The 12,965-nt window shown below is 35.5% G+C and overlaps 1 protein-coding gene across 1 annotated transcript in view; it reads right to left on the bottom strand.

The window, feature by feature from the left end:
* LOC128548219 (uncharacterized) overlaps positions 1 to 9,252 on the bottom strand; it is a 46,299-nt gene extending 37,047 nt beyond the window's left edge. Inside the window, exons 1-2 of the mRNA XM_053522674.1 lie at positions 9,204 to 9,252; positions 921 to 1,642 (exon numbers count right to left, since the gene is read on the bottom strand). Coding sequence (XP_053378649.1) covers positions 921 to 1,484 — 564 coding nt within the window. The 5' untranslated portion in view covers positions 1,485 to 1,642; positions 9,204 to 9,252. The remainder of the gene's footprint in view (positions 1 to 920; positions 1,643 to 9,203) is intronic.
* Positions 9,253 to 12,965: the final 3,713 nt, after the last annotated feature.

The following is a 12,965-nucleotide window of genomic DNA, read 5'->3' as shown; positions in this document are numbered from 1 at the left end:
CAAAATCCCTTTATGGATGGGAGAGTTACAGCCCGGACAAGAATAAACCGGACGCACGCATGCACGGAAAGACGGACGGACGCATGCACGGACGGATGGACAGTGCAATTTTAATATGCCCACCTTCGGGGGAATAAAAAATACAACAAATGTTTAATTCTGATGTCATGTAATAAAACACTAATCGAACGGCTTGCCTGTCAATAGTCAAAATTATTTGTCGTCTGTCACCCAGACCTAGGGCAATATACTAAGTAATTTAAAAGTAATGATCAATTAGCATTTCAATAAGTTTGTAATTTAGATAATCAAAAACTTATACCAGCATTTTCTGAGACAAGAGGGTCATTATGACCCTATATCGTTCACCTGTTAAACTTGGCCTATGAGTCTTAAATATAAGCATTTTAAAAGTTTCATGAAGATAGGGTCATAAATATGGCCTCAAGAGTGTTAATAAGCTTTTCGTTTGATTCGAGTTGTGACCTAGTTTTTGACCACACATGCCCAGGTTCGAACTTTAAATTTGCATTAAGGTAGGATATATAAGCTTTTACAGCTTAGGGCCATTTGCATTTCCTCCATTAAAATAGATTATATGATTTCTTAACCGTTATTCAGTTACTGTCCATGTCTGTCATATAAAGCTTTGCTATCCAAATATATTATATATTGTTGTATCTTGTAAACGTTGTTACCACTCAAGCTAAGATTATCATGGAACTTAGACTAAAAGTCTCATATGTAAATGAGCTAGCACTCTTATGAAGTCTGTCACTGCTAAACTCGTCAACGTCAGGTGGCATGAACATTTAGCCATTTCCCAGTGATTACTGCACCACTGTGTAGCATCAGTACTTTATAGGATGGACCATAATATTGATGAGCTTTCTGGATCTCATCAATTAATTAACACTTACCTGGTAAAAGATATTATTTTGCTTGCTAAGATCAGCATGCACTTTGCTCTGAAATGCTCTATAGTTCATGAGTACAGCGATGATTCCATTGAAATCTGTCTCTGTCGCACTTGTGCTATTCTTGTATCCGTCGGGTGGCATGAAACATTTAGCCACTTCCCAAGTATTGCTGCACCACTGTGTAGCATCAGTGTTTTTATAGGCCGCACCGTAGAACCGATGAGCTCTCTGGATTTCGTTTTTGAAATTATGGCATATCTTATTAGGGCAGCCAGATGGGCGATATTGTGTTGCAGAATTTCTATGAAAGTTGCATCTCCCACGTCCTGCATTACAAATTCTATTTGTAGGACAAACAACAACATTTTCTGTGCAGCAACTTGAGCACGTGGTTCCAACAGGAAGTCCATTATTCTTGCAAATATCAGTCAAACACTTCTGCTGGAATTGTTCTATTTCATCATAAACGAAAGGTTCAATGCCTTCTTTTGTAATCTTTACAGCAAGATGTGCTTTCATCCAGTTTTGATATTTTTTATCAAAAGGCTTTCTTAGAAGATCCATTATCCCTGGTTCTACTGCATCAGTCAATTAGAAGGCTATACATTTTTCGTGGAGTAAGTGATCAGCTTTGCTTCTTTGTTACTCCATGCCATGTATGAGGCTTCTAGGCACAAGCATACAGTCGTTATACATTTTGTAATGTCATATCTGAACACGCCCTGAAATAAACAACAGAAAGTAATTTATTGAACATGTTGAAACAGCAAATTTTAAACAGCCATGACAAGATTAACTTAAACATTAAACATAAACTTGTGTTACTATTTCGTTGAAAGTCTTACAAGAGCGTATTTATCATCAAAATCAAAACATGTAACTATCAGTCTCTGGCTTCCAATTACCCTCTAATTGACAAATATCCAGTCTTTTTGATACATATGTGTACCTAAGTTACAACACACTACGACTATTGATTACACTCAATATTATTTTTGACCCGGGCAAAATCTATTTGTATAAACAAATTGAGTAAGAATGACAAAATGTTGTGTGTGTTTTTTTCAATTTTCAGTCGCCGAATAAATTGTACGTTATCGACCGACTCTGATCAACATTTGTAATTATGGTGTAATAACGTGGCAAGCGACGTTATGTGGATAAAACATTGTTAATTAAGTTGAAAAATGCAAAACTGAAATCCGTCATTTTTTTTCGTTCCTCAAAGATTATCTTTGAGAGAATCTGTCCTTCCCTGTCCGTCCGTATCGTCGAAATCCTTGTCTTGATATCTTATACAGTTTAAAGGGATGCGGTCCCAGCTAACAGAAATGTATCATTAAATTGATGATATTGTTAGGACAAAAATTTTACCATGTGCATCTTGAGCAGTTTCGACGCTGTGAAATTTTACAAAATGTTGTCTATGGAAGGTTTGTCTGGGTGACTTCTTTCACAATTTTAACATATCTTCTACCTGGTATGACTCGAAAACTAACGGGGATGGAACACAATAATGCCAGTTCTATTATTTGTGTAACAGACTGAAACTATCTCTGACAGTAACGGTGTTTGTTCCTATGGATTTGATTGATATCATTAGTGTTTTTTCTCAAATAAAGCTGTCTGCTACGTAAGACGGTCAGTTGTTTTTGTTGAAGATCTAAGGACTTGCAGAGTATTACACAAATGGGATTCAAACTGATAAACACTCAGACTGGACGCATGACGTTTGGAGTCTCAATACTTTAACAACGAGGTATGTTTACCTGCTTAATATTAACCAATATTATAAACATATATATAATTGTTGTATCAAAACGAGTAACATACTTAATCTTTGTTTGTTTGTTTTGGGTTTAACGCCGTTTTTCAACAGTATTTCAGTCATGTAACGGCGGGCAGTTAACCTAACCAGTGTAAGGTTATTCTGTACCAGTACAAACCGCAAGTAACGGTCAACTTCCCCACATGAATCAGAGGTGGATGACTAATGATTTCAGACAAAATGTCGTTTATCAAATAGTCATGGAGAACATACGCCCCGCCCGAGGATCGAACTCACGACCCCGCGATCCGTAGACCGACGCTCTACCTACTGAGCTAAGCGGGGGGCAATCTTACAATACTTAATCTTACACTTAAACATGTCGAATTGTAATAAAATCTTACTTGTTTTAAGACCAGAAAGAAAATGGCATTGCGCATGTTATACCCTACCTGCTACCATGAGTCTACATGGGGTTTTTTCTAGCTAATTTTGGAACATAGCCTAAACCCCAAAATTGGGAATTTTGATGTGTAGATGTTCCAAATTGGGAAATATTTAGTCCCATACGATATTGTAAAGATGTGTTTAAACACTTTCTCATATACTTGCATCACATTCTACGACCTCTTTAACATACTTCCATTACAAAAGTGTCCATAATTTGGTCAATATTTGCGCAATTTGGATATTTTTTCAGAATGTAGATTGGGAATTTTTGCACTCTTTTTGGGAAAAATAACTACTTTTTGGCATTTGAAATATAGCCGAATAACGGCTATAAAAACAGCCGAAAAAAAACCTATATGAAAGCCGTAATAATGGACGAAAAAAATATACTGACCATTTCAATCTAAAACGCGCAGTTCGGAGAATGGGTATACATGTACTATACATTCCGAATAATGGTTTTTTTAATCTTCCGTTGTGCAACAGTCACATCTTTTTCAATACTTCTTTAATCACAGATACCTCGTGTTTTATGTTTTCGTTATCGTTCACGTTACAGCAAAGAAAAGCCTTGGAACCAATGTAGACGACAACAGTCATAATTTTTTATTTCTGAGTGGCTGATGTGGAAATTTTGGTGGCATATTTCTGCCACGAGACAGCTAAGTAGCTATCGCGATACTTAAAAATGTTATCATGGTAAAGCAAAGTTTTCTGAAAAGATTATCTCAGTAGTGAAAAGTATCCTAGAAATATTATTGCGATAATTTACAGTCGTATCTCGATACTTTTGCGTATGTGCCCACAGTTAAATTGCCATGTATTAGCAAGATAGCTATCTCGATACATTCAGCAGTAACTATCATGATATTTCGAACTTTTCTGGAAACTTCCTCTCAATCGCCTAAAATTTCCTGGAAATAAAAAGCGTATCTTGAAAACAATAATTTTGAGATAATGTTTTCAGACAAGTTTGGAATATTATCGTGTTAGCTACCAAGTATCACGTGGCAGTCTCAAGCACTAACTTTAATTCAACAATTTAACTGTGTATACATATATCATACTGATTGTCCATTTTCTGCATTTACATAAACCACGGAACAGGTTTTGACAGCTTGGTCCGAAGGAACCCGGCTACAAAACACATATGTTACATGCAAATTATGCAAACGCTTTACTATATTTACTAGCATTTCCCGCAGGTCTTTATGGAAAACAGATACGTAATTACAACAAATAAGAAACATACAAACACAAAACATGCATGAAGAACGTGTGTGTGCGTGCGTGCGTGCGTGCGTTTGTGTTCGGGTTTAAAGTCTTTTTCAAAAATATTTCAAGTCATATCTATAAACGACGGTGTCTCTTGTAGCAGTGAGCACAATGCCCAACTTTCAGTGCTCCCCCACTGAATTACATGTATCATTCCGTAGACACGTGACATATCCCACCCAGTCACATCATACTGACATCGGGCTGACCAGTCCTACATGAAACAATAATTCTCCACCACAGTGTACGCGCGGTTTGGGAAATTTATACCACATTCGGTAGTTATTTATGGCAACATTTCTGCGGTATTGGTGGAAACAACGTTTGAAATATAAAATCAAAGGCCTGAAGGGCCTGAGAGTCGGCTAATGATTGATGTACTGGTAGTATAGTCTACCAGTTTCAGTTTGGTTTTAGTTTTTTTCCTCAACTGAACAGAGATTTTGTTACAATAGATGAAATGGACATTCAATCGATGCCTAGTAAAACTTTGATTGACATTATACAAGTATTTAAACCCAATATATTTCTCTAAAATTGAAGAGTGGTTCGCAAAAATAAAAATGTTGAAAGTACAAACTACAATTTGACAGGTGACACTAAGATACTGCCCATGACTGTAAATATTTTTCCAGTAAACATTTGCCTCCGGCATTACCAAAACAGGCAATTATCGGCTGGTATATATTCGCACATGATAAAATTTGAATATGAAAATTTATATATTGAAATTTTATAGCGCGGATTGCCACATACAATTTGTAACGGATGGACGAAAGAACTGTTCAGATATTTTACAGATAAGGGGCCTGGCAATAACCGTGTCACACGCTAGGTATTGTTTAATCATATTATAAGGGATGTGAATTTAAAGTATACTTACTTTTGCGTTTAAAGATATGTAAATGTTGCTGAGTGTCAATATATAGTGTCATGAATGTTTACACTGACAGGAAAATTGCGCATTCGAAACTAAGAGAAGTTACTCGGACTAGCTACCAATTTCGGAAAAGATAACCAATATTAATAAATGCAGTTCTTTTTTAGTTAAAACCATCATTTATTCTATTTCAGACCTGTTAACCCCTTCAAAACCATGTCAGTAGTCCCCAAGTCTATGTACTTTCAATTATCCGTTTTGATTCATGTAGACAGACAGGCCCAGACTGGGCTGAAAAAATGTTTGAGCCATTTTTACGTGGTCGGTAGCAGGGTGGGTGTGGGGAGGGGTGTTCCTTCCCGCTTTGAACTGCAGTCAGATTTTGAAATGGGCATTGTGGCAGGTGGTAAAAGGGCAAATGTATCAAACTGTAAAGTGGCAATATGGGGGGAGGGTGTGGGAGGATACTCCCTCCTGCAAGTAGGTTTGGGGTATCACCACAAGGAAATTTTGAAAATGTAGACCCTTGATACAGCCTTTGGTGCGATTTCTAACTGAAAATTTTATGTTTCAATTTCTAAATATTACCTAGATTCTTTTTAGTATTACAATATTCAAAGTATGAATGACTGTCACTTCATATTTTACTTTCAGGTCATGCCTCAGCACTAGAATATAAGTCTGATATTGATTCTATGTATGTATTATAAAAATAAATTCTAGAATCATTTCTGTTACAATAATATCTATCATGTCTGTTACTTTAATGTTTAAATTTCATAACACAGCTCGATATTTACCCAAAATATTATATCCGGATATGATTACAATTTCTTTTATACCGCCAAAATCTCCAGTTTCAACAATATGTTTTACAAATTGTGATGATATGAAGACAGTTTAGCAGCAATTGGCAGTATCTGACATTGAAGTTTACGGTGAAATTATTTAAATCATTTCATAAAAAAAAATTGTTTCATTTCGTCAAAGCACTCTAACATAGACGATCTACTTTCGATTTCAAAAACTACAAGAAAATACAATTTAATGTTTCGCCGATTTGTTTATTTCTCGAAAAATAAGAAATAAAATCATTTTTAAAATCAGTAGTAATTAAACAAATCAGTAAGAGCTCTTTCTCGGGATAATTTATCCGCTTACTGACTGCAAAAAATCAAGCCATGTGTCATCATGAAAAGCAGAATGGGTGACGGTTTCATTTTTTTGCGAACCTGAATCGTAAGCAAATTATCCAAACCAGTCAAAATTCCAGAAAGGTTAGATCTAGATTCTTTCTAGTATTACAATATCCAAAGTATGACTGTCACTTCATCTTTTTTACTTTCAGATCATGCCTCAGGACTAGAATACGAGTCTGACATAGATTATTATGTAGGTGTAATAAAAATAAATTCTAGAATCATTTCTGTTTCAATAATATCTATCATGTATGTTACTTGAATGTTAAAATTTCATAACACAGCTCGATATTTACCCAAAATATTATATCCGGATACGATTACACTTTTCTCCAGTTTCAACAATATGTTTTACAAATTGTGATGATACGAAGACATTTAGCAGCAGTTGGCAGTATCTGACATTGAAGTTTACGGTTAAATTACCTCTTATTTAAATCTTTTCATAAAAAAGTTGTTTCGTTTCGTCAAAGCAGCCAAACATAGACGATCTACTTTCGATTTCAAAAACTACAATTTAATGTTTCGCCGATTTGTTTATTTCTCGAAAAATAAGAATTAATATCATTTTTAATATCAGTAGTAACTAAACAAACCAGTAAGAGCTTCTTCTTCCGATAATTTATCCGTTTACTGACTGCAAAATTCAACCCACGCAAAGTCGTAGAAGCATTGTTATAAACAGGTCACGCGTGTTCGCCGAGAAGTGTCCAGAATGTAGTTAGGATTCATCCGCGAAGTCTCGCGGAAGAATTAACGTACTGCACATATCTTATTCGGGTCATTTAAAATGAAGCTGTCATAATTTAATTTCATCGATGTGGTAAACTCTTTGATAAGAGACATTCCAATGCTTTCAGAGGTACCCACTCAATAAAATACTAGCAGTATGTTCTGGAACTATATTTTGTCTTTCGCTGGATGTTACGCAAGCTTTGTAAGTCTGCGCAATTCATAAAATGCACAGCACAATAAATTTGTTATTTGCGCAATGATTTTAAAGATTTTTTTTTGAAACGGACAGGGTAACAAATGGATAATTTGGCTAATAAGTTAACATGCAGTTTTTATTTGAATTTGTGAACATCATATTTGCTATTTTGTGACAAAAGGGCATAAAATTCGTCACCATAATCATATGCGCAAATGTATTACCAAATCCCGCAGAATCGTTATGCGTGTTTATGCTTAATGAGTTACCGCGGAAGAAAATACGTGGCTTTATTCAGAGTATTGCACAATTACAAGTCATAAATATGACAGATTACATCGTATATTGGTCATAGCAAATAGGATTGACATAAATGAACTTCATTCGATCAATGAACTCTTTGAAATTAGAGACAATCCAATGGAACTACATCACTTCGCTGTGTTGTGAGGCCATTTAAGAATGAGAAATCGTGCGATAGCAAGGACTCGTCAAACGCTTGACAGCGTTTAGCCGACTCAAAAAACGAACCAAAAGCTGGACAAAAGCTATGCGGCAATTATGAATATGTAATATTCTACGCCGGAATGGGTTTGTTTGATTGAAAGCAACAATGAAAGTTCCGACGACCGAACGTATCGGAAGCGACATCGAGTTTGTCGGCGGCGGCAATTATTTGATTCTTTCTGGTCATCTTTTCATCACTTATTTTCGTTCTTTTATTAATTCCTTGTACAACTTCTTACTTTTAATATTTTCTAGTGTTTCAGTCATGTAACGGCGGGCAGCTAACCTAACCAGTGTTCCTGGATTCTGTACCAGTACAAACCTGTTCTCCTAACCTAACTGCCAACTTCTCCACATTTATTATGTATCAGAGGTGTTGGACGAATGGTATCAGACACAATGTCTTTTATCAAATTGTCAGGGAGAACATACACTCCGCTCGGGGATCGAACTCGCGACCCGGTGATCCGTAAAGCAACGCTGTACCTACTGAGCTAAGCGGGCGGGCACGCGCTGAGGTTGATAATGTTTGATAAATCACCGTATATATATCACAATTGTTATGTCGAAACGTCGCACGGCATAGCGGCGCGCTGGAAAAGCAGGGAAATATTTTGCTAGCAGATGCGTGATCCTTGATAGGTGAAAGATCACTAATTATAAAACCCTTCTTTGTTTCATAGTATCCGCTTCAGGTTTTATTCACGTAAAGGTATAGAACATCATTATTTCCAGTACCTATTTTTACAGAAAGCTCTATAGTAAATTAAAGAAACAACGACAAGAAAAACGGCGTTTAACCCAAAACCAACAAACAAATCAACCTCCGCGCAGGAATATTGTCAAAACGATAAGGGGAAGTAACACTTTGATAGAGTTTGAAACATTATCCAACTTGTGGGTCACCCCTCCCTTCAGTCTATTTATGAACAGCGTTACAGATGAAACTCAATTCATTTAATCGTCAATACTGGCCACTACAAACGGGATTGTATATTATATTTCTTATTATTTACATTTGTAAAATTATATAAATAAGAACATAATCCAAGAATTCTTTAAAAATTATGTTCCACTTTCGGTTTCAACATAAACTGTCCTAGTTTTATTATTAATTTATATAAATATGTAATAAAATCATATACAGTAAGGCCTAGACAAAGAAATACTTACAAAAGTCAACAGAATGTTATGTTGGTAAAAGAAATTAAATGTTATTTCTTAAAAAAACTGAAAAAAAAAGCTTAAAATCTATAAATAACTAATAACTTACGTTCGTTGTCACTGGTACGCGCATGTCGAGGGGTGTTTAAAAAGTGTTTATCAACCGAGAAAGAAATACAACATTCTGTGAAGTGTTATTTTAAATTTCTTTTTGTTTTGTCTACGTTATAAAGCTAATCAAACAGCTCGATAAAATTTAATAAGACTAATTTAATCATATGTACGATGTATCACCGTGTTAATGCTTCAGCCACAAATAGACCTTTTCAGCGTAAATGGAAATGTACACGATTATGTATTATAGGTCATGTGGCGACCATCCAGCTATGATGGTTGAGGAAGACCCCAGTTGCCCCTCCGTGATTCATCACGAGCGGGCACCTGGGTAGAACCACCGACCTTCCGTAAGCCAGCTGGATGGTATTTTGGAATTAAGCCAATTTACATACAAAACCAAACCAAGCCAGGAATGTACGTAATAAAAGGTCTGGCATCAAGTCTACATCTAACTCCACCCTGCCAAGATTACGGGAATCGGTATTAATATTAAAGTCGAATTTTGTGCATTTTTCAAGTAAAAAAACCAGCTGAAATAGATGTGTGTAAAAAGGGTGGAGGAAATTATAGTTTTTTAACCCAGTATAGCAAACTCTTCCTGTTACCAGTACGAAGTAATAACTTTTCAAATATGAGTTTTTCCTTATTCAGGAATTGCTTCCCTTCAACTTCAGAAATCTCTCCCTATAGGTAAAGGAGATATTTGCGTAGAAGATTGAAGAAAAAAATAACTATAATTTTATTATTCCGATTTCTTTATTTCTAAAGAATCAACCTCAAATACTTACGTGGCATTGTTGTTGTAGCAACCGAAAATTGTTTTCATTTTTCGTTGTTTAGGGAAAGGAGGCATGCCCACTTGATATTAAAGATTCATATCAAATTGTGTTTGAATTGAATGAAAACAGTAAAAGAAGATGAATAGCCTACAAAAGTTATTGTGAACGACAACGAATATATGTCTCACGGGTCCTCAACTCCCGGGGAATAAAATCGCTGCTGGCGGTAGTTCTGTTCAAATTCAACAATTAGGAGACGATCATTAGGAAATCAGAGGAGCCTGGGATGGCAATGTTTGCTCAGATTCGTTTCTCATTTATTTACATACATAAAAATTTAGCACGGGTTATCCATTTTTACGATCATATATTTAGTCCTTCTGTAAGTATGTATAAATGAATAAAAGGCATATATGAAACAATATGTTGTGCACAATAAGGACTAAATACTGTATAGATAGTTTGACATGTACATGTGTACAGTTTTAATAGTCAACATAATTATTGCACGAGAAGTAATACATGCGATTGAAGGTTCTTACTGGAATTAAAGCAAAATGCAACAATACTGTCTTCCATTAGACTCTTCCACGCGTTTATACTACATATTAACCTGTAGAGATTCGCTAAGACAGATCAGTGTAACTGACTATGTCTTCCATGTGTAGGATATGGAACAGAATAGAATAGTTGTAGTTATTTTTTGTGTTTTGTTTTGTTGAATCTTCTAGGACAAACTTTAATTGAGGCCAGATAATTATATTTTAATGCAACCTGACCTTGGCTTGGAGGCAGATACTACAATATCTACTGAGTGCGAAGCGAGCAAAATGTCTTATAAGATTTTAGAATATATTTCATGACATTAATTTTCTCTGTATCTGAGACCAGACTAGTAGTATATATAAAGATTAATGCTGGAACCGGAATACACAAGTATTCATTTACTTTTCTGACAACTCGATCCGCCCCTGATTTTCTAATGACCATCTCTTTTTAATATAGATATGAATAAGTTACCTAGAAATATGGTTGTGACATACATTTCACACTGTGCGACAGATTTGCGGAGCGGTTGAGCATATAATATTCGATCACTGTAGAATATTTTAGGAAGTGTCTAGGAGTACGGATCCGTACCACTAGAATCTGATTCTGGAGGTACGGATCCGTACCTCTAGACAACCCTATTAGGGGTTTTCTAGGGGTATTAAAGGCATACGCTAGAATTCCCTTATATGAGATGGGCGAAAATTTTCCCAATAACAGAATTTCTTTAAACTTTGGATATTGAAGGACAATCATCTAAGAAACAAAAAAATGCAATAAAAATCATAGGTCACCGGATTCGAAAAAGAGTTATCTACCCTTGAAAACGTCATTTTTGGGGGAAATGCCGTTTTCAAGGGCAGATAACTCTTGTTCGATACCGGTGACCTATGATTTTTATTGCATTTTTTTGTTTCTTAGATGAGTGTCCTTCAATATCCAAAGTTTGAAGAAATTCTGTTATTGGGAAAATTTTCGCACCACATTCTAGCATACGTCCTTAAAACTTGGATCTGTTTACAGATTCCAGCGTTCACCCGATTGTTTACCTTCTCTTTCAAAACCTAAATAACCGAGGAACTCCAAATGAATAGACTGTTCCGTGCCGATTAGTTTGTTGTAAAATAAACTGTTGATAACAGATAAATGAGTGCATCTGGCCCTTAAATGAATTCTATTTGAAATTCAGCAGAAAAAAGTAGGCATAATAATATGCATCTATTTATTTTGTTATTTAACAAGATATAATGATAATCGGCTGATTGTTTAATAATCAATTAATCGACATTAATAACTTAAAGAAACTTTGTGAAAACGTCCTTTGTATCTCGTAACGGCTAACAAATGTGTGAAAAACCCTAAGGGTTAATTATCATTAAAAATAGTTTTTCCCCCATCATATTTAACATTGGCATAGTAATATATTATCTAAAATATGTTTGAGAAAACCCCTTACTTTTGACTGAAGTACATAATTACGTGTTTGCAGTCGCATACAAATACTTTTACGTCGAAAAGGTCTAATAAAACCACTTCTGTCCAATAGTAACGCATTTTCTCTCATTTTTAAACACCGACGTATGAAAGGCCTAACCAGTTTTTCGACAGCTTCAGTGTCATTCTGTACATGACCAACACGGAGTATTAGGGTAATATTATGAGCAGAATTAATACACAACACTTTACATGGTACCCTATCTATCTTAACGTTTAATGTAACCGTGGCAACAGAGATGTTTAACTACATAAAAGCCACAAAGTATTGATCATTACTTAGAGCGAGACTCCTACAAAAATTTTGGCAAATAATGGCTGTTTAAAAATAGTTCAACATTAATAAAAAAAATGTGCAGAATTACTTGCTTTCAAGACAAAAGCTATTAATTTTGCGTGGTAAATTAAACATGTAACGTCATGACATCATTTAAATAAAAACAATGTTTTGTAGCGGTTATGCGGTAAGCTATACTTTGTCAGCATTATCAAACCATTAAGCATCAGATCAGAGACAGGTTAATTAATTTTTTAAGCAGAATAGATATACAAACACATAAGCCTTGTCATGGACGATGTCGTAAATCCTCACGTTAACTTCCAGTTCTTGTCATTGACAATGTCGTAAATCCTCACGTCAGCTTCCAGTTCTTGTCATGGACGATTTCGTAAATCCTCACGTTAGCTTCCAGTTCTTGTCATGGACGATGTCGTAAATCCTCACGTTAGCTTCCAGTTCTTGACATGGACAATTTCGTAAATCCCTGACATGGAAGATGTCGTAAATCCTCACGTTAGCTTCCAGTTCCTGTCATGGACGATTTCGTAAATCCTCACGTTAGCTTCCAGTTCTTATCATGGACGATGTCGTAAATCCTTACGTGTGCTTCCAGTTCTTGTCATGGACCATGTCGTAAATCCTCACGTTAGCT

The sequence above is a fragment of the Mercenaria mercenaria genome, chromosome 14 (assembly GCF_021730395.1).
Source record: "Mercenaria mercenaria strain notata chromosome 14, MADL_Memer_1, whole genome shotgun sequence".
NCBI lineage: Eukaryota > Metazoa > Mollusca > Bivalvia > Venerida > Veneridae > Mercenaria > Mercenaria mercenaria.
Note: the sequence above shows the minus strand (reverse complement) of the source record. Positions and strands in the feature narration are given on the sequence as shown.